General features: G+C 42.4%; 1 protein-coding gene across 2 annotated transcripts in view; it reads right to left on the reverse strand.

Annotated features, from left to right (window-relative positions):
• LDAH (lipid droplet associated hydrolase) overlaps positions 1–18,731 on the reverse strand; it is a 101,107-nt gene extending 82,376 nt beyond the window's left edge. Inside the window, exons 1-3 of one of the 2 annotated variants that reach the window (XM_033142954.1) lie at positions 18,678–18,731; positions 15,690–15,839; positions 4,981–5,115 (exon numbers count right to left, since the gene is read on the reverse strand). In XM_033142954.1, the coding sequence (XP_032998845.1) occupies positions 4,981–5,115; positions 15,690–15,831 (277 nt within the window). In that variant the 5' untranslated portion in view covers positions 15,832–15,839; positions 18,678–18,731. Of the gene's footprint in view, positions 1–4,980; positions 5,116–15,689; positions 15,929–18,677 lie in introns of those variants that run through there. The other variant, XM_033142955.1, reaches the window with a different exon arrangement.
• Positions 18,732–26,990: the final 8,259 nt, after the last annotated feature.

Consider the following 26,990-nt stretch of genomic DNA (forward strand, 5'->3'; position numbering starts at 1 on the left):
AGTTTTCCTGAGCCCTTTTATGCGCTCAGTAGAAGTTATAGAGCCCAATAATGGAAAGCATTAGGAGGAATTGGAACATTTATCAATACATACAGTCTGTGTGATGCAAATAATCTCCCACGAGTTACTAAAATCTTGAAAGCCACCATTAACAACTGATCTCCAGCAGATTCTTCTTCTTTGGCAATCACTCGTAACCGAGTTAAGATTGTCTTCCATGAACATGGTCTTAACAATGTGTCCCTAGGTGACTGTGGAGGCCAATTCTGGATCCACACATCCTTCCACAGTGGGGACATAGGTTTCCGGGCGGGAGTTGATCATGGTGAGGGTTTGCCAAGCATGCCTTCCTCTTAGCACGTGTCCTGAGTTCGAGCGTCTTCAGAGGCCATGACACTTTCTCCAATTGGAGAGCTTGCAGGCCAGTGTTTCCCAGTTGTTGGTGTTTATACTACATAACCTATGGTACGCAGCCAACAAGAAAACAGAAAAACTACAACACAACCTAGAAACTAGTTCAAATAGTTATTTTTCCCTTCTGCTGCTGCAACATAACAAACAACAACAACAACAACAACAACATTAATATTATTCTTCCCATTTGGTTGGGTTGCCCCAGCCACGGACATATCAAGGCTCTCCAGGTTGCCAAATGCCTTGCTCCAAGGCGAAGGACCCCAGAAGACATGTGGTTGACTCCCATGATTGCCTGCTCTGCTGCCACTTTGCCAGAGTTGATGAACTACTCAGGCAGCATAGAGGACAGCCCTTCAGTCAACCACTGCCTATTTTGCCAGAGTGTTATTGACTGCCATTTTTCCCTTTGCAGGTATTATGTGGGTGGGCAGAGGAAGGAGGCTTATAGAAAATGCTTGTGTGCACCCATTCTTGTGCTTTTAAAGTCACCAGTCGAGCAAAGAGTGGAAATATATAAGGCTACACTCAAAAATTCACTCCCACCTCAAAGTTTTTGTCCAGAACAATCCACCAGTTCTACCACCAAAAAAGGGAAAGATTATTTTAAGGCAATTATTTCCACACTGAGGTATTTTTCGAGGACTGACACAACTGATAAATACACACAAACCCACCTAAAAGTGAAAGTCACATGAAAATTTTGCTTGAGGTCAGCGTATCATGCTTTTCTACACTGTGTGGGGTCATGGGCTTACCACCAAACATTAATTCTCAAAATCTGCTAATAGTTTGAAGCCTAGGGGGTGTCTCCCCCCCCCCGCCACCGCCTCCCAGTGCCAAAGTGCTAATGTTTGCCTTAGAGCCTGACATTTGACCACAATGATTAGCAGCGATTTGACTAAAATATCATGAGGTCTTGGGTTTCACTTGTCAGCCTTGAAGCCACAGGAGGAAGAGTTCAGGTGCAAAAAGCCAAGCGGTGAAGAAAAAAAAAAAGCTAATGTCAAATATTAGCGCTTCGCTTCAGAAACTGGATCTCATAAGTGGTTTGAACAAGACACTAGTTCTGAGAGTTTCACAGATTCTAGCAACAACAGTAAGTTAATACCTGTATTAGGACCAACTGTCTAAATGGTGAGCAAATTCAGTCAATCTCATGTTTAGATATTATTCTGAACATCTGAAGTTAGCTCTGCGGAAGTGTTGAAACTTTATTAACTCGACAATATTGTTCTTTGAATGTACTGTCTTCTCCAAATGTACCTGTTGAATGGTTTATTTAAATAGTTCATCATTGTTTCACAAATGTGTATATCTTTAAAGGCCAGAGTAAATATAATGACCTAGTTTTACAGCTGTGAAGCTGTATAGCAGGTGCTGTTAAGTTGTGTTAAGCTATATCAGCAATTGGGTACAGAATATATAAAGAGCAGCGTGTACCCCTCTCAGTACCCTGGTGAATGGATGGGTCATACTTATAGATTTAATGTAAGAGGAGTTTTTGTTTTTGTAATTAAAGCCAAGCAAAAGATATTTTTTTGCGTTTCTTCATTGTTTCCTGAATGTGTGGTCTCCCCAGCACGCTTTTTGCAACGCAATTAATCTGCTAAATAAGCAACAGTACTGTGTATAAGGAGGGACGTGCATGGCGCTTTGGGTTAAACCACAGAGCCTAGGCTTGCTGATCAGAAGGTCGGTGGTTCACATCCCCGCGGCGGGGTTAGCTCCCGTTGCTCGGTCCCGGCTCCTGCCCACCTAGCAGTTCGAAAGCACGTCAAAGTGCAAGTAGATAAATAGGTACCGCTCCGGCGGGAAGGTAAACGGCGTTTCTGTGCGCTGCTCTGGTTCGCCAGAAGCGGCTTTGTCATGCTGGCCACATGACCCAGAAGCTGAACACTGGCTCCCTCGGCCAGTAACGCGAGATGAGCGCCGCAACCCCAGAGTCGAACACGACTGGACCTAGTGGTCAGGAGTCCCTTTACCTTTACCGTGTATAAAATCTAGAACCCAAACCGCGCCAAAGCCTGGGCCTGGACCCAGGCCACCCATGCCAGAGCCCAAACCCAAGCCCAGTCCGCCCGAACCTGAAACCCTGTGTACTCACTATCCATGTATAAGACAAACCCCAATTTTTGACTTTTTTAAAGCAAAAAAATCTGTCTTACACACGGAAAAATACTATATACTGGCTGTAGATGATCACTGCATGTGTGTATCAATCATAGCTGATCACTGTATTTATAAAAATCCCTCTCACGTTAACCCCCCCCCCACCTCCTTTCATATTTTATGTTTTGCCTTCTACTGCCAAATATCTGGCTTGGCTGACCCGTGCCAGTAATTTGAGTCTATCTGTGTTGTCCGAAGTTTGACATGATGCTTTGCTTTGCTGCTGCTCTTCTAGCTGTGGCATGCAGCTGCTTGGATTATACAAGCTGACATGCATTGATTATACATGTCTAACATGCAAGCCTTGGGGCTTGAATTAGACTTTCGAGTTCACTGCAGCCAACAGCCTACTAATTTCTCATGGGTCAGCGGCAAACACAAGTTGATTGAGCCCACAGCTAGGAAACTCTGTAGATAGCCATACGAAAATGGATTTGCATGGCTATACCAGTTTTGAAAATCTACAGAACACACACAGATCTAGGAAGGAAAGAGAATTCTCCTACAAGCTAGCGCAGTTGCTGTTTGTGGGTTCTCATGCTCTTGTTGCTTTTTAGATTTCTGTCATTCCTTCAAGACGTGAAAAGGTTTCTGCACTTCCAAATAAGTATTTTCCCCCAGCTGGTACACCTCCTTTCCCCAGTTATTTCGTGCACAACTGTGCATCTCCTTTTATATGAATTGTTGGCAGCTGTCTGTCTCGAAAGACAATGGAGTACAAGGCACTGTCCAACCATCTTAGGGGCTCCACTATGGATTTGTGGAGGATTTACTTTTTAGCCTTTTCTTCTCCTGAAGATATCCTGAAAGGCAGTGGAGGTTTAGCATCAGAGTTTCCCTTCTCCTGGACGGGCTACTTTTCCAGGTTGACGAGCCCCATCTGCTCCTCACCTTCCTCTATCTACACCTTGCGCAGAAACTCGCAGAAAATAGACTTCTTGACTATTGGTCTATTCTGCTCCATCTGCCAGAGCCTGTCTTCTCATGCAGGGGAAGTCCCTAACTCACTGAGGGTTTGAGACCCATCGGCTACCCTCCTCGCCTGGTTTAGCCGGCCAGTCATACTGGCAGCTTCTAGGAGCCACAAGATAGATCTGAGTGACCAAAGGTGGACAAACTACCCCAGAAGGAACATAACCATAGCCAGATCTATCAGGTTACACCAGCTCCTTATCTCGCGGAAATCCACTATGTGGAATACCGTAGACTCCTCACAGCGGCTAGATTAAATGTCCTCGAATCTGCGGTATTGTGGGGAAGGTATAGGGAGAACTTGTCATTGTGCCCTGGGAGAGGTAGAGTCCACTGAACATATTCTCTTGAGCTGCCCTTTCTATACAGATTTCAGGCAAAATCTTATAGCCCCACTCTTATCTCAACTTAGCTCTCTATCCAGAGAAAGACAGGTTTTATATTTGTTGAATATTATTACGGGAAAAACAGCTTCCTTGGTGGCCAAATTTCTTTTTCTAGCTCTTAAGCGTCGTAAGACTAAAATTGATTGCATTGACATGGGTTTATCTGTATAGCTTTCATGTTAGTGTTGGCTATGTTTTATTCTAAAGTTTCTCTAGATGTTTTAGATGTTTTAATTTTGTATGGATAAATGTATTTTTTTCTGACTGCCAGTCGAATAAAGAATGATGATGACATAACCATAGATACTACCCCTCCCGTAACACCTCACACACCCCTTCAATATGAATAGTGTCATCTTTACACCAGAAGGACATGGAACAAAGGGGAGCAATGCAGTCATCAACAACCTGCTAAGTATATAATAAAAAACCTGCTACAGTCAAACCTCAACTGTCGAACGTAATCCATTCCGGAAGCCTGTTTGGCTTCCGAGATGTTCGATAACTGAGGCACGGCTTCCGATTGGTTGCAAGAACCTCCTGCACTCAAGAGGAAGCCGTGTCAGATGTTCAGCTTCCAAAAAACATTAGAAAACCAGAACATTTACTTCCAGGTTTTCAGCGTTCGGGAGCCGAAACTTTCCAAAACGGAGGCGTTCGAGAGCTGAAGTTTGACTGTACTATCAACCTATGGACAACTGTCCCAACACTGATTTTCTTTTTTTAAAAAAAAATCACGTCCCAGAGTTCTCCAAGATGAGCCAACTGCATAATATTTTAATGTTGCTTATAAGATATTTATTCTCATTTCAATACCTTCTTACCTTGGAATATATAGTCTACATTCTTATAATCTCCAAGGAGGATAGTCTTGGGCATATAAATAGGAACTGTGATAAGATTTACAGTATGTTTCAACTCTCACAGAGCACAGTAAAAAAAAAAAAAAAGATAGCTATCGTTTTGCACACACAAAGCAGTGACGGATGTCAACAGAGCAAGATGGCAGCATGTTAGCAAGTCAATTTCACAGTACCTTCTATCATTTTCATGCCGTGGGGGACTTTACAGTGTCCAGCATGCCCTACGGTCCAGATTGGATACTGTCGATTCAGGCAAGTGTACAAAGCTTTCATGAATGTCTGGTAGTAGCCTGCTAAACCTGGATTACCTGGAGAAAAAGCAGAGAGGAAGGTCTATTAAGACTAAAGATCATAAACTGAAACACAATGGGTGAAAGACTGCAAAAGCCACATCATTGTAGATGATCAGAGCAGAGAGAATTGTAGCAGATCCTTTACATCCCGGTCATCATCTGCTTGATTTACTTCCATCTGGACGTCACTACAGGACTTCATATACAAAATCGGCCAGGCACAAGAATAGTTTTTTCCCTTGTGCCATTAAATTGTTAAATTCGTAGTTGTATAGCTTAAGGGGAGGTAAATCATGGGTGGGGTTTCTTTGCTTCTTTGTATTGTGAGAGGAACAGTGTCTGTATGTTTACATTGCAATGTAGCCGAAATAAATTCCAAGTATGTTGGAAAATGTACTTGGCCAATAATAAATTATTCCTATTCCTATTGCTAATGGACCATTTGGACTTGCAGCCAACTCATGCATCGTCGCCACATGTTTCTCACAACGCTGACCCCTTTGTACTTAACACAGTGGTACCTCGTTTTAAGAACAGTCCGGTTTAAGAACGATTTGGTTTACAAACTCCGCAAAACCGGAAATAGTGTCCCGGTTTGAGAACTTTACCTCGGTCTAAGAATGGAATCCGAATGGTGGAAGGGCACCGGCAGCGGGAGGCCTCATTAGGGAAAGCGCACCTTGGTTTAAGAACGGATTTGGTTTAGGAACGGACTTCCGGAGCAGGTTAAGTTCGTAAACCGAGGCGCCACTGTACTTGCATTCAACCATTGAAGCAATAAACACCTCAATGGTATGCAGCCATTCACAGAGGGCAACACTATTCACTTTAAACTTAAGCGACCCTTTGAATAGGAAGGCTAACCATGGTACTCCGACGTCAGAGAGTAAAAGGATTTGGAGAATGGAAGAAATGGAAGAAATATTTAGGTTTCAGGAAAATGAGTTGATTATAACACTTTTGAAGTTAGAATTAGAAGTAATAAGAGTAACAGTTTTACTGAGTTAAGAGAAGAAAGGATATAAGAAGTTAAGATTTGAAATGTGATGTTTTATTTGATGAGAATAAGTTTTATGATATAAGATTTGTTGATTATAATTGTAAGATTAAGATTAGTTATAAGGATTTAGATTTTACAATGTTACAAAGTTACTAAAGAAGATTCGAACTGAACGCACAAGGGAGGGCGAGAGGAGGTCCCAAGTAAGATTTGGAAGAAGTGAAGGATTTTTAAGAATAATTGTGTTGTTTTTGTGTGTTGGTGTATTGTGTTGTTTTGTATGGGATGTGGGTATCTGTAATTGGCTTAATTTGGAAAATCCAATAAATTTTTATTAAAAAAATAAATAAATAAACTTAAGCGACCCAATATAGATCATAGAGAACGTGATGTTACATCGTCAGTCAGATTTAGATCATAGAATTGTGGAGCTGGAAGGAACCCTGAAGATCATCTAATCCAATCCCCCGCAATGCAGGAATGTACAGCTGTACCATACAGCAGGCACGTCCAGCTTCCAAGAGACTGCGATCTACTCCCACTAAAAATAAACTGGCAGCGATCTACCCATTGGATTGGCCAGAGCTTTTTTGGGGGGAGGATGAGTCAAAGTTGTTGGATATGCCTGCCATACAGGGATCAAACCTGCAACCTTGACATCATCAGCACCATGCTGTAACCAACTGAGGCTGCTTTTAACCATTTGTCTATGTGATGAGTCTACTAAAAGCAAATAAAAAGCATTTACACTGAAGAATATGCCTCCTAGATGAGAAAAAAATGAAGTAATTACTCAGAAGCAATATGTCCAACAAATAAAATTATAGGCTTAACTATAGGGACATGCAACACTAAAATCCCCCTCTCCGTTTTATTTTTTAAAAAAGGGCTTCCATTCATTTTTTCTGGTATTGAAGCATGTGATATTCTGGTTCATTTAGACAAGTTCAACTAGCTTTAATTAGCCTTTTCTTTAAAACACACACACACACACACACACGTTTCCAAAGACCTCTATTTAGCCAAACATATTTGGATTGAATAAAGTTCTTTTTTAAAAAAAAATTAAAAAAATTTTATTGCATATTAAAAATACCCACGTTAGGTAAAATACATATTACATTCCCGATACATATAATATTTAAATTCTAAATTCAATTCAATTCGGGTAATAGAACTGATAAATTGAATATAGAAAGTAACAAATTATCACACGGAGAAAGAAAAGAGAGAAAATAAAGGACAAAAGATAAGTAAGGAGAAGAGAGAAGGGAAAGCGAAGAAAATGAAGAAAAAAATAGAAAGGGTAGAAGGTTTCTAACAGAGACCTTCCAATTTTAAATACAAAAAGGAAAACAATTAATCTCTCTATAAATGACTTCCACTGCTGATTGAATAAAGTTCTAGCAAGTTGTTCTACCGATATGCAACAAAACCTGTGGATTCATGTAATATTGAGGCAATTTCTCTTCCAGTGACATGGAAAAACAGTGTCCAAGAGTGAAACACACTTTTAAAAAAATGTATTAAAAGTGAACCGTTGCTGTCCCTGGGTTTACTGCAAATAGGTGTGTTCTCCTAAAAATAATAATTCTTCATGCATCTTCCGAAGATTATTATTATTTCAATCATATTCCTAGCACCAGAGAAAATATAAAGGTTTACATCGCTAAAGCTTTCCACATCATTTCACTCTTTACCATTAATTCTATAGGGCAGTATATTGAATATCCTCTCATTTCCACCATCAGTTAAACAGTGAAAGGAAGAAGTGTTTGCATAACCCTTGTTAAGTAGTGTTCAGATAATCCTGCTAAGCTTTGTGTTCAATTATGCATGCAATTTATGGCACCTGTGAGGTATTTTTTTAGTGGGGTGTGTGTGTGAAATACTGCTATCCTGGGGTAAATAGTCACTGCCTGAGATCTTCTTTGAATTTGGGATTATCTTTTTTACTTCTTGCTTCGGAAAACGTGTGACTAATTCTGTATAAACGTCACTTTGATATTGGGTTGGGGGTGGAATTCTCAACTGGTGGCAATATCGGCTTTTTCAACTTGAATAAATCTTTATAAAGTTGTTGAAAATCAAATGAAATTTCTTGTCCAGTTCCGCTAAAATTTCTTTTAGAAAGGAAACAGCTAAGACCATATAAAAACAGGCACAATTGGACAGCACCTGCTTAGTCAAATATATGTATTTTTGTGTGTGTGTGTGTGTGTGTGTGTGTGTACGCGCGCACGTACACACACAGTGTTCCCATCATCCCTGCTCATCTGAACTGCCACTGTTTAGCCATCCCTGCTGTGGAATCATAGATTGGTAGAGCTGTAAGGTCCATGAGGGTCATCAAGTCCAACCCCGGGCAATGCAGGAATCTTTTGCCCAAGTTAGGACTCGAACTCACAACCCCGAGATTAAGAGTCTCAGGCTCTGCTGACTGAGCTATTCCTTAGAATTGCTACCGACCCTGAAAACCGCTCCAAAGAGACAATGCCAGCAGAGACCAAAAATAATGCTGTCAGAAAACTGAACGAGCCCATGATATATTGCTTATTGAATTACCAGACTGTTTATTGAGGTTGGACCAACGTTTTCCAGCATTTCTGCCACATATCTACAGCCAACATGTGAGCAAATCATCTTCAGAATTTGGCAGTGTGATATTGCAAGCTAATCCCAAGCAAAGAAAGTTCATTCTACAGTAGTTTGATCATCTGCGTAGGGATTTATTTTGGAAAGGGATCAAAGTAATGCAATCTCAGTTGTCCTGTTCTGCAGCACTAAAATCTAAGTCCACAGTTAAGAGCGCCGTGTGCAGAAGAAACTCTCAAATGTTTTGTTTCCTGTTAATATCCAACAAAAGAGTTTTGTTGCAGTGAGCTAATTGCATCATCTCTCATTTAAAAAAAAAGACTTTTAGTCACCAACAAATTATGCCATTCACAGAGTCGTACAGTGTTCAAAGGGGGTGAAATACACCACAAACAAGCACAGCACTCCTAACAATAGAACAGCACCAACATTATCCCTATATTTCAGATACAGGATGAGAGAACAGTGGGTTGTCCTAAGACCACCTAGCGAGTTCACAGTAGAGGCAAGGTTCAGCCCTTGCAGTTCTGTGTTCAATTTCTTCACCAAAATGCCACCTCAGAGAAGTTTCTTGAAGTTCAGTAGTTCAATGGAAGGATATGCTCATTGTGCCAGTTTTGAGAACATGGTTCTTCACAAGGTTAAATCAAGCCAGAACAGAAGCAGATCCCTTGACAGGCAGCAGTGATTTGCAGTGATCAGTAGTGATTCGTCACTTGGTGCCATAGGACAAGCTTCTCCCTCAAGTCATCTTTCCCTACTTCAGGGGGCAAAATGAGATGCCTAGCCGTGAGTTAACTGGAAGAGGGAATGGGGGAAGAGGGACCCGAAACAACATTTTTGTAAAATGAATCTAAAGCAAGAACGAACACTTCTTGGAATGCCAGTCTCCTATGGGTTTAACGTGAAACAGACTGGATTTCCCAGGATTCTGGCATAAGAGGCACTGTGATCTAAACCACTGAGCCTCTTGGGCTTGCCGATTGGAAGGTCGGCAGTTCGAATCCCTGTGATGGGGTGAGCTCCCGTTGCTCTATCCCAGCTCCTGCCAACCTAGCAGTTCGAAAGCACGCCAGTGCAAGTAGAGAAATAGGTACCGCTCCGGTGGGAAGGCAAACAGAGTTTCTGTCACGGTGTTCCACTGCGCCACAAGCGGTTTTGTCATGCTGGCCACATGACCCGGAAAGCTGTCTGTGGACAAACGCCTGCTCCCTCGGCACCTTTGACTGGACTTAACCGTCCAGGGGTCCTTTACCTTTTTAAAATTGAAAATCCAAATAACGGTAGTCAGGAGCTATTGTGCTAAAACCAGCAGGGCAAAGTCCCACTTTTTTAAGTGTTACCTATTTGACCCTAAAACATACTTGCAACACTTTTGAAAGCAGACCACTAGATTTTGAAAGCAGAATACTTTGTTTCATGCCCATGCCGAAATGCTACCACAGCCTTAGCCTAAATTTCTACCTTCCTGTGTGCCAATCGAACATGGAAGAACACTGAAATGGACAACACTTCCAATTTCCCCAGAGTGGCTGGGGAAACTCAGCCAGATGGGCAAGGTACAAATAATAAATTATTATTATTATTATTATTTGGGTACATAAAGATTTCTGGAAGAAAGCAGCAAGGTTCAAAGGACCGCTCTTAAATATAATCAGCAATAAACTACAACAAAATCAGTTTGTTCAAGAACATATGCTGCAATTTACTATATCTCAAAATGAACCATAGATATATATATATATATTTAATTCCAAGAACAGGCTCATCAAAACAATATAGAAAACACATCCATGCATATCTTTAAAACAGCACCATCTTCTGGCACTTCTGTTTCCGTGCTACAGTCAGAAAGTACAATTGTTTTGTTTTCATAATTAGGTTGCTTTTGGTTGGTAGTAAATCCTGCTTGCAAAGCCTGAATGGCAAGATTTGTGAAAAGTAAACACACCAAATTCTAGCGTTAGGAAAGCTTCTGCCGCAATTTTTTTTATACGCAATTTTTTATTTTTTTTATACTGTTTATAAGAAAACAGTAGCTGTTGGACCTTTTCCTCCAGGGCCTTCTCATTGAAACAGTAGTAGTAGTACTGGTAGTAATAATAATAATAATAATATGATTTTGGGTAGCCAATTGGGTGCCTTCCAGATGTTGCTAGACAAAGGCACTGTGGCTGGCTTTGTCTGGATCAGATTGCACTCTCTCTGAAGGAATATACAGCTGTCCCATACGGGGATCGGACCTGCAACCTTGAGGAGCAGGTTCACAGTTTGGAAGTGCTTTTGGGTCCAGCTCTGCCCCTGGAAGCAAGTGACAGGTTTGGCTGCTATAGGCATTCCTGGATCTGGAAAGCCTTGCCACAGCAACTCATTTGTTGTTTATTTCAGGACTGGACGACTGCAATACACTCTGTGTGGGGCTCCCCTCACACTCGATCCAAAAGTTGCCGTTAGTGCAGAATGCTGCAGCACAATTGCTGACAGGAGTGAGGCCTTTGCCACATATAACAGCTGCGCTCAGAGATCTGCATTAGCTGCCAATATGCTAAGGTGTTACTATTAGTATATAAGGTCCTTAAAAAAGCAGTTTACTACAAGTTCGCCTCACTCCACATGCTCTCCGATTGGCGGAATTGGCACGGCTACAGGCGCCACATAATACCTGCTCCACATTTGCAAGAACCTGATTGTTTAGCGTGGCAGCACATTAAACTTTGGAACTCCCTGCCTATTGATATCAAGCAGGCGTCTCGATATGACATTAAGATATGATATTAAGATGCTGTCTAGGTTTGTCTCAATGACAAACCTAGACAGCATCTTAAAAAGCAAAGACATCACCTTGCCGACAAAGGTCCGTATAGTTAAAGCTATGGTTTTCCCAGTAGTAATGTACGGAAGTGAGAGCTGGACCATAAAGAAGGCTGATCGCCGAAGAATTGATACTTTTGAATTATGGTGCTGGAGGAGACTCTTGAGAGTCCCATGGACTGCAAGAAGATCAAACCTATCCATTCTTAAAGAAATCAGCCCTGAGTGCTCACTGGAAGGACTGATCCTGAAGTTGAGGCTCCAGTACTTTGGCCACCTCATGAGAAGAGAAGACTCCCTGGAAAAGACCCTGATGCTGGGAAAGATGGAGGGCACAAGGAGAAGGGGACGACAGAGGACGAGGTGGTTGGACAGTGTTCTCGAAGCTACTAACATGAGTTTGGCCAAACTGCGGGAGGCAGTGAAGGATAGGCGTGCCTGGCGTGCTCTGGTCCATGGGGTCACGAAGAGTCGGACACGACTGAACGACTGAACAACAACAACAACAAGGCGTCTTGAACGGACGCTTTTGGGCACCTGCCAAAAACCTTATTTAGGCAAGCCTACTCAGATGCTTAGGAAGTCGAGGTAGTTTTAATCTGTTTTTGCATTTTAACCTTTGTATGTTTTGAAGTACTGTTGTCAGTTTGTCTCGATTTAAAAAGATGATTTATTTATTTATTTTGGTAAACCACTTTGAGGTTGTTGTTTTTTTGTTTGTTTGTTTTTTACAAAGAATCACAGAATTGTAGAGTTGGTTAGGGACCCTGAGGGTCATGTGGTCTAAACCTTGTGGTGCAGGAATCAAGCTGTGTTTATCAGTGTTGTGAAATAAATCAATCGGTTTAAGAAGTAGAGTTTACCAGCAAAGCCTTATGTAACCCCCTGTTAGTGTCATTTAAAGACACAAGACCTTATTACAGGAAACATAAGCATTAAAGGAACAGAAACAAACCGAAGCATGGTGTTTACTATATAGTTTATAATACAGCAAATGAATCAGATCTTGTTACTTTTATTTCAATATAAAAGTATCTCTGACTGTATCAGTATCAAATGTTATTTCGGTCGCAGACCGGCATAAGATAAAACATACGGATAAACCAAACACAAAAGACTTAAAACAGGTAAGGGATAAAAACTACTAATTAAAAGGTGATTATACTATGCATAACTTAAAAATATAAAAACATGGGCAAATGGTTAAAAGTGACTACAGTCATACCTCGGGTTACGATAGCTGCGGGATGCGTTTTTTCGTGTTACAAACGTGGCAAACCCGAAAGTGCGCATGCACGATTTCACTGCTCGGGTTGCGGAATTTTCGGGGTGCGAACGGCACCCCGGAACGGATCGTGTCCGCAACCCGAGGTGCCACTGTATAAGGGAGTCCTGTTTAGGGAAGTTTTAAATGTTTGATGTTTTATCGTGTTTTTAATATTCTGTTGGGAGCTGCCCAGAGTGGCCGGGGAAACCCAGCCAGATGGGCAGGGTATAAATAAATTATTATTATTATTATTATTATTATTATGAATGTAAAGGAGCACAGGTCTTGCATTTTGGGCCTTCAGTTTAGGCCTAGTTTGTGGCGCAAGCCATCCTTCGATGAACAGATCTTTTTTTAAAAAAATATTTTTTTAAAAAAAAATATTTATATTCAATTTCAACAAAAAAAGGATTACAACATACTTACATTAACAGAGTTAATATACCTCATCACAATTTATGACACAAATAAAAATTTAGCTTTCCTAACCTTCCTCACATGTTTACATGGCTTCCTCAAATCCCTCTTTGTTGAATTTCATTATATTACATCTTTAGCAGTTTTCCAACTTCATTATTAAGCTTTAAAAATCCTCGAAATTAACCTTTTTAACATCATCTATTTTTGTTACCCTAATTTCCAATTTTACTATTTTCATTCTAAACCTTAGCCTCAATTTACTTCCAAAATCTTTCCAATTTTCAAATATTACAATATTTATAAAGTATACTTTGAATTTACTCCAATCTTCCTCCACCGTCTCCTCCTTCTGTTCTCGGACCCATCCAGTCATTTCGGCTAGTTCCATATAGTCCAACATCTTCATTTGCCATTCTTCTATCGTTGGAATGTCCTGTGTTTTCCAGTTTTTGGCAAGCAATAGTCTCGCAGCTGTCATAGCATACAGAAAGAATATTCTATCTTTTTTGGACAGTTCTTCACCAATTATTCCAAGTAGAAAGGCTTCTGGTTTTTTGATAAATGTATTTTTAAAAACTTTTTTCAACTCATTATATATCTTTTCCCAGAAGTCTGTTACCTTTGGACAAGTCCACCACATATGATAAAATGTTCCTTCTTTCTCTTTACATTTCCAACATCTATTATCATGTGTATGATACATTTTAACTAATTTTACAGGTGTTAAGTGCCATCTATACATCATTTTCATCAAAACATAGCATGCGGTAAACTTAACACCCTCTTTCCACAACCTTTCCCAATCCTCTGACATTATGTTATGCCCTATATCTTTTGCCCAGTCAATCATCACTGTTTTAACCATTTCATCTTTCGTATGCGACTCCAGCAACAAATTATACATTTTAGATAAATTTTTGGTATTTGTGTCCAACAACTCCGTTTCTAGCTTGGATTTTTCAGTAGTAAAACCATTTTTCCTATCTTGCTTAAACATTTCATTTATCTGATGATATTGCAACCAGTCATTTAGATTGTCTTTCAATTCATCATAAGATTTTAATCTAAATCCATCTTCTTTCTCCTCCAATACATCCACATATTTTAACCATTTACTCTCCATATTTGACTTTTTCTTAGCTTTAGCCTCTAGAGGTGAAAGCCACCTGGGTGTTTTCCTTTCCAAAAGGTCTTTATATCTTATCCATACATTATACAAAGATTTTCTAATTATATTATTCTTAAAACCTTTATGAACTGTTGTCATACCATAAATATGCACGCCATCCATATACAAAACTTTGTAATATTTTGCTGACAAACCATCTGGACTCGGGGCTTTGCCAATTTGCATTTGGCTAATTGCCATCTCAAATTCTTGTTGGGTGATTGGTACCTCCAGTAGGACCCTTTCGTTATCAGGGATTTCACGCAGTCCATTTATTTTCACATATTGTTCTATTTTGTCCAAATTTTCTTTCTCTCTCTTATAAAGCTGTTTATAATATTTCTGGAAACATCTTCTTATCTCTGCTGGGTTCTCCACAGGTTTTCCATCAGTGCAAATGTTAGTAATCGCACTTTGCTTCTGTCTCTTCTTTAACTGCCATGCCAATAATTTTCCACATTTATTTGCTGACTCGAAGTTTTTTTGTTTCATCAACTTAATTTTCCACTCTATTTCTTGATTTAGCACCTGAGCAAATTGTATTAAAAATACATCAACCTTTTATTGGCATCAAACAAACAAACATACATACAAAACAGAAGCGGATTAATACTTTCACAGTGGCACAGACTATGTTAGAAGAGAAAAGAGACAAGACTCCGCTGTCCACGATCACATCTCTGGGACTCCTGATAACTCAGACGACTGCAGAATATTACGACGAGAAAAGAGCAAATGTAGGTATTGAGCTACCAATTTGGTAAGCTCCTGGTCAGTCCCCGTTAGTAGGAAACGTAAGACTTCCCGCTCTGGTCTCTGCAAATTGTATTTGTAGAACTTTGATTTCCTTCTGAATCTGCCGACTTTTCGGTTTGGGTCTTACCTAATTCCTTTTCTTTCTCTTTCAATTGGGACAGAATTTTTTCCTTTTTTCATTCTGTGACTTTTTTCTTATAGAATTTTGTTGTTGGAGGAATCCTCTCATCACCGCTTTACTTGCGTCCCATATCACTCTTGTTTCTGTTCCTGTATTCATATTTATTGCAAAATAGTCCTTTAGAGTGGTTTGGGCCTTATTTATTATCTGTTGGTTCCTCAACAAACCATCGTTCATTCTCCATCTGTAGGTTCCCTGCAGTGATAGTTTTAGTTCCATCGACACAGCATTATGGTCCGAACATGTCCTTGGGCGATCTCTGACTGGTTTTGTACCACATCTACAATACCACAAGCTTATCAACTAAGCTTTCGATTAAGGTATTTCAATTAAGCTATCAATGAAAGTCATTCACACAAAAAACAACAACCCCAAGTGTCAGAAAACTTACCTGGAATAATCAGAAACAAGGCTTTGGGAGCACTTTCACGTTTCCAGAGATCTTTCCAAGGCCCACACTTAATGACTTGCGTAGCTATTCCATAAACGTAAGTGAACTCTTCGTGCAGCGGAACTTCAGATCCTGATTTCATGCTTGCGGCTGAAAACAGTAAGAAAAAGCCTTGAAATGTATCTAGCTAGACAATAAGAAGCCCTACAACATGAGCTTTCTTATAAGCAAAGGAAGGAGCAACTTGTAGCTCCTGTGTGGCCAGGCAACAACCACGACAAGATTTTCAAGAAACATTCTTATACTGGTATGTGGGAAGTTCAGAGCAGCTGTCAGACGTTCCCTCCCCTGCAATGGCTGCAATCAGTGCAGAATGCTGCAGCACAGTTGCTAACAGGAGTGAGGCAATTGCTATTAACATAGGTTTTTTGCTTCAACAGTATTACAACAGAACATGGCCCCGGATCATTAAATAACCCAGTCTGTGAGCTACAAAATGAAGAGATGTATCTGCCTAATCTTTCACGGGCGTTGGGAACACCTAAAGTGTCACGTTGCAAAAGCTCTCTTCCATTTATGCAACCACTTATTGGGCCAATCCATCATGCAAGGGAAATCATAGGGTGTCCAGATGCAACAGTGGACACAGCAACAAATCTTGGCAAGACAGAAGCATTGTGGGTGGGCAGCTCCCTCGTCTGAGGAATGGGTTAGCTGTCTACCCTGGATGGGATTGCACTCTCCCTGAAGGAGCAGGTTCGCAGGGCTATTGAAGTCCGTGGCCTAGGAACAGGGGAATGTGGGCTGTATAGAGTCCAAAGGATCAGGTGGAAAGGGTTTGAGAGCGACCTTTGGCACCTGGGATTCATCATTCCTGTATTAAAGGAACAGATTTTCCCTGTAAGTACTAAGGATGTTAATACCTCAATGCACCAAGCCAGATTCTGAAAGCCAGAAGTCCCCAACAATTTAGAACATTTCAAGCATTTAGAACAGGGGCAGGCAACCTAAGGCCCGAGGGCCGGATGAGGCCCAATCACCTTCTCAATCCGCCCCATGGACGGTCTGGGAATCAGCATGTTTGTACATGAGTAGAATGTGTCCTTTTATTAAAAATGCCTCTCTGGGTTATTTGTGGGGGATAGGAATTTGTTCTTCTTCTGTTTTTTTCAAAATATAGTCCGGCCCACAACTTGGTCTGAGGGACGGTGGACTGGCCCCCTGCTGAAAAAGGTTGCTGACCCCTGATTCAGAAGGACAAATGTTTTATTTGTGAGAAGCAGAAAACCACCGTCTCCGGAAACACTAGTGGACCACACTCATAATATATGAGCGTCTCCACTCCTGTCGTTCAGCCCAGATGTTGAGATCCAGCTCCGAGGGCCCTCTGGTGGTTCCCTCCCTGCGAGAAGTGAAGTTACAGGGAACCAGGCAGAGGGCCTTCTCAGTAGTGGCACCCACCCTGTGGAACGCCCTCCCATCAGATGTTGAGATAACAAACAATTACACGACTTTCTGTGCTGCATGGAGGATAGAGCAAGCTTGTTTTCTCCTTTTCCATTGGGTAGGACTCGAACCAGTGGCTTCAAATTACAAGAAAGGAGATTCCAACTGAACATCAGGAAGAACTTTCTGGTGTTAAGAGCTTCTTGACAAGTGGAATGGACTTCCTCGGGAGGTGGCAGCCATCTGTCACGGATACTTTAGTAGATATTCCTGCAATGCAGGGGGTTGGACTAGGTGACCCTACAATTCTATGACACATTCCAGCCAGGCCAAAGCACTTGAGGAAGGCATGGAACAGGGTCAGAGGGATCATAGCCTGATCTGGGGAAAGTCCTATAGGCTGGAAAGAGAAAGGGTACCACACACAGCATCTAGCCTTGAGGTCCTCCACCTCTGGCTCCGCCCCCTCCAATTTATTTATTTATATTTTTCCAATTTCTACATTTCACTAATTTTATACATTTCACTAATTTTACATTATTTTGACATTTCAAACTTGACACCCATCCCCCTTCTTTCTGCGGTTCCTTAAATTTGTTTCTAATATCTTCTGCATATCTAAATTAACCCAATTGGCTCATTTATTCATCTTTTAAAAATATATATACCCTTAAAGAACTGCAGGTGTTTAAAAACATTGGCAGGATTATTGTATCTGTTTATAATTTATCTGTAAGTATTCAATAAACCATTTCCATTCTTTTATATGTATACATAAAAATTGAAATCTTGATTTCTTATTCTTCCGGTAAGTTTCGCCATTTCTGCATTTTCCATAAGTTTTTGTATCCATTCTTCCTTTACCGGGACTTCTGCTTCTTTCCATTTTGGGGCAAGTGACATTCTTGCTGCTGTAGTAGCAGCCTCTGGCTTAATCCCCTTAGGTTCCTAAAACTGCACAAAAACTATGCTAATAAATAACAACAAGACGAGAAGCCCATAACGAAAGGGCAAACAAGAACCTTTAGCTGGAGGTTTCTAAGCAGAGGTTGGGTGGCCATCTGTCATGGATGCTTTAGCTGAGATTCCTGCATTGCAGGGGGTTGGACTAGATGACCCTCGGGGGTCCCTTCCAATTCTACGATTCTATGAATTGGGAGACGGGCGAGGGCTTGCTCCCCACCCCAGAGAGGCTGTTTTTGGTCTGGCCCTTCACAACATTTGATGAATTATTGCATTTTAATATTCTGATGGAAACCCAGGGGTATAAATAATAATAATATATTCTTTGTTTATTTATATTCTCGAAGCTACTAACATGAGTTTGACCAAACTGCGGGAGGCAGTGGAAGACAGGAGTGCTTTGGCGTGCTCTGGTCCACGAGGTCACGAAGAGACTAAACAACAACAACAACATTGCTTTTATTCTTGCTTTCCCCCACTGCGCAACGGAGAGAGAGAAAGCAAAGCGGCCCAAGGGTCTGGGAGGAAACCATTCAGCAGCCGAAGCGAACCCAGAGGCCAGGAAACCCAAACACGTACCTTTCCCGGATCAGTCCCTCCGGGCGCTTAACCGTGGCTGACAGAACCAGGCAGGCAGGGCAGCAGCTGAAAAGGCCGGGCGGAAGCAGCGAAGCGGCCGGCCCCAACTGTCCTACGGTCGTCGCAAGGAAGCTGCTCGCCGGCTCTTCCGCCAGGCTAGGAGAAAACTGATAGGCGGGCTGCGGAGCCAATGCCGAGCCAACACCTCATGAACATCCCGCCCCCGCCGCGGTAATCGGAACGCCCCGAGCTGGCTGCGCTCCCCTGGCGCTTCTTGAAGGCTTTGGCGGCCAGCGGTGGGTTTTGTCTCCCCTATTGTTGGAGAGATCTAGGCTAGCTGGGGAGTTTCGCCATTCGCTTAAGCCGGTGTTTCCCGCGCTTGGGTCTCCAGCTCTCGTCGGACTACAACTCCCATCATCCCTAGCTAGCGGGACCAGTGGTCAGGGGTGATGGGAGTTGTAGTCCGACGGCCGCTGGAGACCCAGGCTTAAAACTGCTTGGAGGCGGAGGGTGGGTGGGAATCCCATTGCGAGGTTATTTATTAAGATGGCAAAGATGTAGAATGTCTCCCCCCCCCCCAATTCCCTGCTGTGTTGAGGGCTATCAGGATTTTGCTGTTTATTTTAACACCGCGTTGAAATAAATTCCAATTAGGTCAATTTAGTTAAACCCCTGTAATAAAAAAGTGGGCGGCGGGGGTTTAAATATTTACAGCCCAACTCTCCATTAAGGGATTCATTGTCCCCCGAGTCCGTTATTGGTCAGAGAAAAGGAAGCCTTTTTAAAATTACGTTTCCAAAAAAATTCCACATGCCTTTCAATACATAATAGCCCCCCCTTTTTTACATCCCACTCCCTTTTCCATAGTGTTTGCGTTTCTCTCGCTCTGCTGCACCCTATCTTCTATCTCTTAAACCTTAACAAAACCACTGTAACCTTTAATCTCTTTAATAATCCTGCTCAAGTGTGTTAAGCATCTAATAATATTTCCGTAAATATTCTGAAAAGGGTTTCCGTTCTTCCATGAAACCTTCGTCATTAGGTTCTCTCCTTATCGCTGTTAACTTTGCCAATTCTGCAGTCCATCACCTTACTTATCCATTTTAGCAAAGGAATATATATTTTGTTTTTCTTCTGTCGCTATAGAGTTTCCCCTATGGCCACTTGAAAGAAGGTGAGGACCAGAACAAAGTGTGCAAGAACCTTTAAAGACTTAACCAAAGACTGCCCAAAAACATCATACACAGGTCACAGAAAGAGGTGGTCTACAACAGAAATTTGAGAGTGTGGCTTCTCTCCTGTCCGTCAAGATACCTGATCATGTTTTACTGATTGCATTACCTGAGCAGTATAGTATATACCGTACCTTATTGAGATAGTATATACCGTACCTTAGTTCTTGAATCCAGGTTACTGGCCTACTCCAAAATATGCTCTTAAAATAGGATTTGAAGGATTTGGAAGTGAAATAACACTTGGGAAGGCAGCCCTGTGTTTAGGGAAGTTTTTAATGCTCGATGTTTCATTGTGTTGAATTCTTTTGGGAGCTGCCCAGAGTGGCTGGGAAAACCCAGCCAGATGGGTAGGGTATAAATAATAATAATTTCTTCTTCTTCTTCTTCTTCTTCTTCTTCTTCTTCTTCATCTTCTTCTTCTTCTTCTTCTTCTTCTTCTTCTTCTTCTTCTTCTTCTTCTCCAAGGTATTTCCTTCTGCCGAGGAAGTAGGAGAGCCAAAACGACTTTTGGGGATTGTTCTCTGTGTGTGAAGTGTGTGTCTGCTATGTGTGCACCCTAAGTTTTTTTTACAGCACCTCCAATTTAGGTCAAATTAACTTGTGTGTGTCTTTCTGTGTGTGCAACTTACCTGCTCCTAAAGGAGGATAATGTTGCACATCTGATGACAGGGCCTCTCAATTAAAGTCAAGAGTCGACCTGTGAGCTCAACTGATTTGCCTGCAGCAGGGCGTGAAAAACAATAGCAGTTGTTAACGTTATTAAAAGCCAATGTTAATTCAATATCAAATTGCCAACCTGCTCATGTTACAGTATTACAAGGGTGTCAAACGCAATAATAAAATCCTACTAAAGCCCAACCAATTTCCAAATTTAAACTTAAAATATATAACCCATGGCCTGTTCAGTCATTCCACTCACAATAACTCAAGGGCCTTCCGAGACATCATTTCTCTAACCGCCTGTAGGTTCTACTCTGTACTTGTCAGCAGAACTACCCATAATCTGTAAATTGCTATGTAAATAACATTTTGGTTTCTATGAAGTTATTTTGTTTTCAAATGCAGCAGTTCAAATTTTCATTTCCCATACCGTGAATGTGTCCCGTGTCATGCAAACACCCAGCAGGCAAGTCTAGCAACAGTGCAAACAACTGCAAACTTGTAACCCCAGATATTATAGCGTCTTGGGGTCTTTTTTTTAATAACCAAAGAACCCACTTTTAAGTGTGTTCATTCAGCCCCATTGAATTCCTTCCTGAAACATTTATGTAGTGCCAACACTCTCTATTCCTTCAAATCTCCACTCAAAACTCACCTTTCCACGAAACCTTTGACTAAACTGCCTTAGGGCCGAACGGTAGGATATATTAAATGTGTGACTGCATTTAATATGTCTGTTTTGGTGCTGTTAAACAGCAACCACGGGGAAGTCAATGTCGGGACCACAATGCAATGTAATAACCATTAGCACATCCGCTCTCTGTGGCAGCTTTGCAAGAAGACAAAAAGTGTCATGTTAAATATGATCACACATGCATTATATCATGTATTTTGTCCTTCATTCCTTATCCCCTAGGGACTCGGGTGACTCTGTGGTCTTGCTGATCAGGTCACCCGTTGTTTGGTCCCAGATCTTGCCTACCTACCAGAAAGCACGCCAGTTCTTGCCCAACTAGCAGAAAACACGCCATTTCTTTTTTTTTTTATAAGAATTTATTGACCATTTTCTTATAACAACATATACCCACACCCACACCTACAATTAAACAAATACAAAACAAATACACTAATAAAACAAATACAAACAATGTCAAGTTTTCTTGTTGCATCTTTTCTTTAAAAAGAAAAATTTCTATTTCCATATCTTGACCATTGACTTCCCCTGCCCTTTCTCCTTCGAGTTCATATCCTTAATCTATTTTATAACCATTTCTCCTGAAATTCAAATTCGATTATATAATTACACACAATTATATATTCAACATTTTACTAACAATGCATCATCGTAGTAATATCTCGTCATAATTCTTCCACTAAAATCTTCACCAATCATTTATATCATATCTATCTCTTCTATCCTTTAAACTGCTGCTAATAACATAGTAACTCAAAATATCTCCTTTCATATTCTAACAAAAAATAAAACAGAAAGATTGTTGACAGTATTCACCCTCCGATTTCAAAATTCCATGACAGGCTACTTCAAATTTTACTTAGTGTTTCACCCCACACCCCCTCTGTCCATTATTCTTCTCCTGGTGGCATCAACGCTGAATTTCCCTGTAGCTTCCCTCTCCAAGCGTCCACAGATCCAGGCACAGTCTAAAACTCTCCTTGCCACGAGCTCCAGGATGTCCATCTCGTCGTCTCTCAGCTTCTCCGGTTCTTTGTAGCATTCCTTTTCTTCTTGTAAAAACCATAATTCTCTGTCCCTGGCCCCCGAGCTCGCACCTCGGGGACTGGATATAACAAATCTTACCGTCGCCTTGGGACTGCCACCCCCAAAAGGCGAGTTTCTTCTCCGAAGTAGCTCACTCATTTCTCTCCATCTTTGCAGACACCCTCTCAGCTCTTTGGCAAGACTTTCTTCCAAAGTGTTAAAAGTTTTAAAAGCCTCCTCTGTGGGCAGTTGGTTCTCTTTCAGACCCCCACACAAGACTTTGACTTTCCTGTACAGCAGTTCCACCTTCAAAGCAGTGAGCCTCTGTTCGTCCGTTAGTCCAGAGTTCAGTACCAGTTCAAGGACGAAGCCCAACATACTAGTAGAGGGGGAGGAAGTGGATATCAAATTTCTACTCCTGCCTCTTTGTTCGTCGCCATTTTCCTAAACTGGAGCGCAGATACCGCAACTTTAAATGGAGATATTTTCCACTAATTTGCTTCCCAAGAAAAAAGTTTGCCAGTCTCATGAATCAATTTTAAGTACATTATAGCCAATTCTGTAGCAGCAGTTGCTCAAATTGGTTAGCTTCTTTAACTCGAAGGGAAGAAGGCAGGCTGCCTTTCTCCTTCCCCCCGGATCGTTCCAAAAGCTCGGTTTCTGGTCAAATTAGTTACTCACGACCACCGGGTTCCTTTGGCTCCATTCTTCAAAGGTAGAACTAAGACGCTCACTGCGGGCTTTGTCGCCGCATTTGCATCCCGGTTGGGGCATATCCCCGTAAGCCCGGCTCCGTTGTCCCTTCACCCCCACTCCCCCTTTACAGGGGGGGCGAGGGAAGGGTTCGGAGCCTCCGTGGGCGCAGCCGGGGAGCCCAGGGTGCGGGACGCTCTTCCCGCACCCCAACCGGAGCCCCGCTTTGCGGTTGCGGGGCTCCTAACCCCCGGGATGGATCGGGCGCCTCGGAGCCGAAGCAACCCCGACCACCCGCTGTGGCGTCGCCAGCCGGAAGTCCCAAAAACACGCCATTTCTTGCCCAACTAGCAGAAAGCATGCCAGTGAAAGTAGAGAAATAGCTACTGCTGCGGAGGGAAGGTAAATGGTGTTTCTGTTTGCTCTGACTTCTGTCACGGTGTCTTGTTGCACCAGAAGCGGTTACAGGTAGGTAGCCGTGTTGGTCTGCCATAGTCAAAACAAAATAAAAAATAAAAAATTCCTTCCAGTAGCACCTTAGAGACCAACTAAGTTTGTTCTTGGTATGAGCTTTCGTGTGCATGCACACTTCTTCAGATACATAGATATGTGTATAGATACATAGATATGTGTATCTGAAGAAGTGTGCATGCACATGAAAGCGCATACCAAGAACAAACTTAGTTGGTCTCTAAGGTGCTACTGGAAGGAATTTTTTATTTTTTATTTTGTTTTCACCGGAAGTGGTTTAGTTATGCTGGCCACATGAAATGGAAAGCAGTCTCTGGACAAACGCTGGCTCCCTCAGCCTGAAAGCGAGATGAGTGCAGCACCCCGTGGTCACCTTTGACTGAACTTAACCGTCCAGGGGGCCTTTACCTTTTTACTTTTACTTTATCCCCACCTGAGAGCCAAACGTCTCCCTGGTAGCCACCCAAAGCAGTGTTGGGGCACCCAAAGCAGGACCCAAGGGAGAGAGCTGAAAATAAGTGAGGGCAGGGCAGGCAGAGTTTAACGTTTTACTCCTTAGCTGGCTAAAACGATTCCCCTGAAAGTTGCTGTTTGCATTGGGAGCAGGGGTGCCAATTTGATTAAAATATTGGGAGGACCCAGATAAACCCTGCCCCACACAATCAATCACGTGCACAGCATTTGAATGAAAATGCCCATCATTTTTTGGGGGGGCACCCCCTCAAACATTTAATTGGTGGGGGAACAAGGGTCCTCACTCCTCTAGGAGTTGACTCCTGTCAATGGGAGGAAATCTTCCATTGACAACAATTATCCATTGTAGCCCACGGCTGCTAATTTCATTTGTTTAATAAAGAGGAATTAAAGAACCTTTTAATCAGGGTGAAAGAGGAGAGTGCAAAATATGGTCTGAAGCTCAACATAAAAAAAACTAAGATCATGGCCACTGGTCCCATCACCTCCTGGCAAATAGAAGGGGAAGAAATGGAGGCAGTGAGAGATTTTACTTTCTTGGGCTCCATGATCACTGCAGATGGTGACAGCAGTCACAAAATTAAAAGACGCCTGCTTCTTGGGAGGAAAGCAATGACAAACCTAGACAGCATCTTAAAAAGCAGAGACATCACCTTGCCGACAAAGGTCCGTATAGTTAAAGCTATGGTTTTCCCAGTAGTAATGTACGGAAGTGAGAGCTGGACCATAAAGAAGACTGATCGCCAAAGAATTGATGCTTTTGAATTATGGTGCTGGAGGAGACTCTTGAGAGTCCCATGGACTGCAAGAAGATCAAACTTATCCATCCTTAAAGAAATCAGCCCTGAGTGCTCACTGGAAGGGCAGATCCTGAAGTTGAGGCTCCAGTGCTTTGGCCACCTCATGAGAAGAGAAGACTCCCTGGAAAAGACCCTGATGTTGGGAAAGATGTAGGGCACAAGGAGAAGGGGACGACAGAAGATGAGATGGTTGGACAGTGTTCTCGAAGCGACTGGCATGAGTTTGGCCAAACTGCAGGAGGCAGTGGAGGAATAGGGGTGCCTGGCGTGCTCTGGTCCATGGGGTCACGAAGAGTCAGACACGACTGAATGACTGAACAACAACAATAATTTTAAAATATGTGCACATGGGACAACCCAGTCAGATGGGTGGGGTACAAATTAATATCATCATCATCATCATCATCAAACATAAAGACATATTTGACTCCACCTGTGGTATTAGGCCTTGCAGATATGTACTGGAAGCAGAGTTTAAAAGGATCACTGAACCAAACTCCAGAAATCAGCTGAAGACCAATGCCATGGTGGTTCATGTTTGTTACTCTCACAAGGAACTGCCTTGTCCTGCTCTCCTGTCTTTATCTTCCAGCTGCAGGAATAATAAGACTAAATTCCTTAGTAGCTGTAGCTGCTAAAGAAGGAGGCTGGTCATGTTACTGCTCTTTGTCCCCCCCCCCCGTAGCCCCTGCATCTCCCCCCCCACACACACCGCCATAGCAGCTCTAGAGGGATGGAGGTCCTCTTGAACAGTGTAGGTTGAGTTGCCCAGTGGGCAGTGGGAGGGCTGAGTTGGGTACAGAAGGGGCAAAATGGGAAGAACCTGGAAGAGGAGAAGAAAACGAGGCCATGCCAGCATTTTAAAAGAAGGCACCCTTCCTTAAAGAGAAATCTGCCTTTATTCTGCGGAGAGCCGGGGGATAATTCAGTTCCTGGTGGTACGAACACCCAGGTACCTAAGAGAAACAGGATCAATTTCATGCCCTGCAACATAGGGATGTCCAGTCCTATTTTTCTAGAAAAAGAGGTGCCGGAACTCAACATGAACACCTCTTAGAATGGCAATGGCGCCCACCTGAGAGGTACTGGAACTGAGTTTCGGTGAGTTCCAACTAAAAAAAAAAAAAGCCTTAGGGACGTCCTATTCCGCACCCTCCAACATTTCTCCAATGAAAATAGGGACACCCTAAGGAAAAGCGGGACAATCTGGGCAGCCTCTGTAGATCCAGGACTGCCCCTGGAAAATAGGGACACTTGGAGGGCCTACAATTTTTGATTTCTATAGCTCGCTTAGCAAACAATTGAGTTCTGGGACCTGTATTCTGAAAGATGGATTGTTATCTATGTTTAGGTAGAAGAAGAAGAGTTTGGATTTGATATCCCGCTTTATCACTACACGAAGGAGTCTCAAAGCAGCTAACATTCTCCTTTCCCTTCCTCCCCCACAACAAACACTCTGTGAGGTGAGTGGGGCTGAAAGACTTCAGAGAAGTGTGACTAGCCCAAGGTCACCCAGCAGCTGCATGTGGAGGAGCGGGGACGCGAACCCGGTTCCCCAGATTACGAGTCTACCACTCTTAACCACTACACCATACTGGCTCTCTAGGTATCACGTCTCCCCACCCCCCTTCCCTATACTAACCTTCCCGGCCCAAACGTTGCCATAATAAGTAACTGACTTTTGCCACAGCTGGAACACAACTGGACTGAAGTAAGAAAACTAACCCCTTCCTTTAGAAATAAGTGACGCCCCCCCTCAACTCATAACAGAGGATTCTAAGTGGGGATATGCCGTGCTGGTGTTGCGGAGCTGAACTTCACCTTGTGCTTTTCAACCGCTGACAGGTTTGCCATTGTAGTTGTTTATAAGAGTTTTATCGCCTGCCTTTTCTTCCAGACACATTCAGTCCCCAAACTGCCTCCCCGGTATTGTTCTCTAGCCTAGGCAGGGCTGCGGAGTTCTTTGTTCCCAAGCTTTAATGCAACATCTGTCAAAAGCAGAGCGGCAACAGGAATTTTCACATGAGACTAAAAGCATCTCTGTGGCTCACTTCTGCTACTTGTGTTCTGCTACGCTGTTGATGTAGGACAGAAAGCAGAAGAGAGATATTTTTAAACTGCGTGTGCATTCTGGCCAGGACACATTTTATGTTGGCATTGCACATATGGGAAACTGGAAAGGAAAAGGCCATTTCAGTATCGCGAGGAGTGGAAATGTGCTCCCAGGACCCCCACCCCAATTCACCATGTACTTACCTCT

This window comes from Lacerta agilis, chromosome 3 (genome assembly GCF_009819535.1).
Source record: "Lacerta agilis isolate rLacAgi1 chromosome 3, rLacAgi1.pri, whole genome shotgun sequence".
In the NCBI taxonomy this organism is placed as follows: Eukaryota; Metazoa; Chordata; class Lepidosauria; order Squamata; family Lacertidae; genus Lacerta; species Lacerta agilis.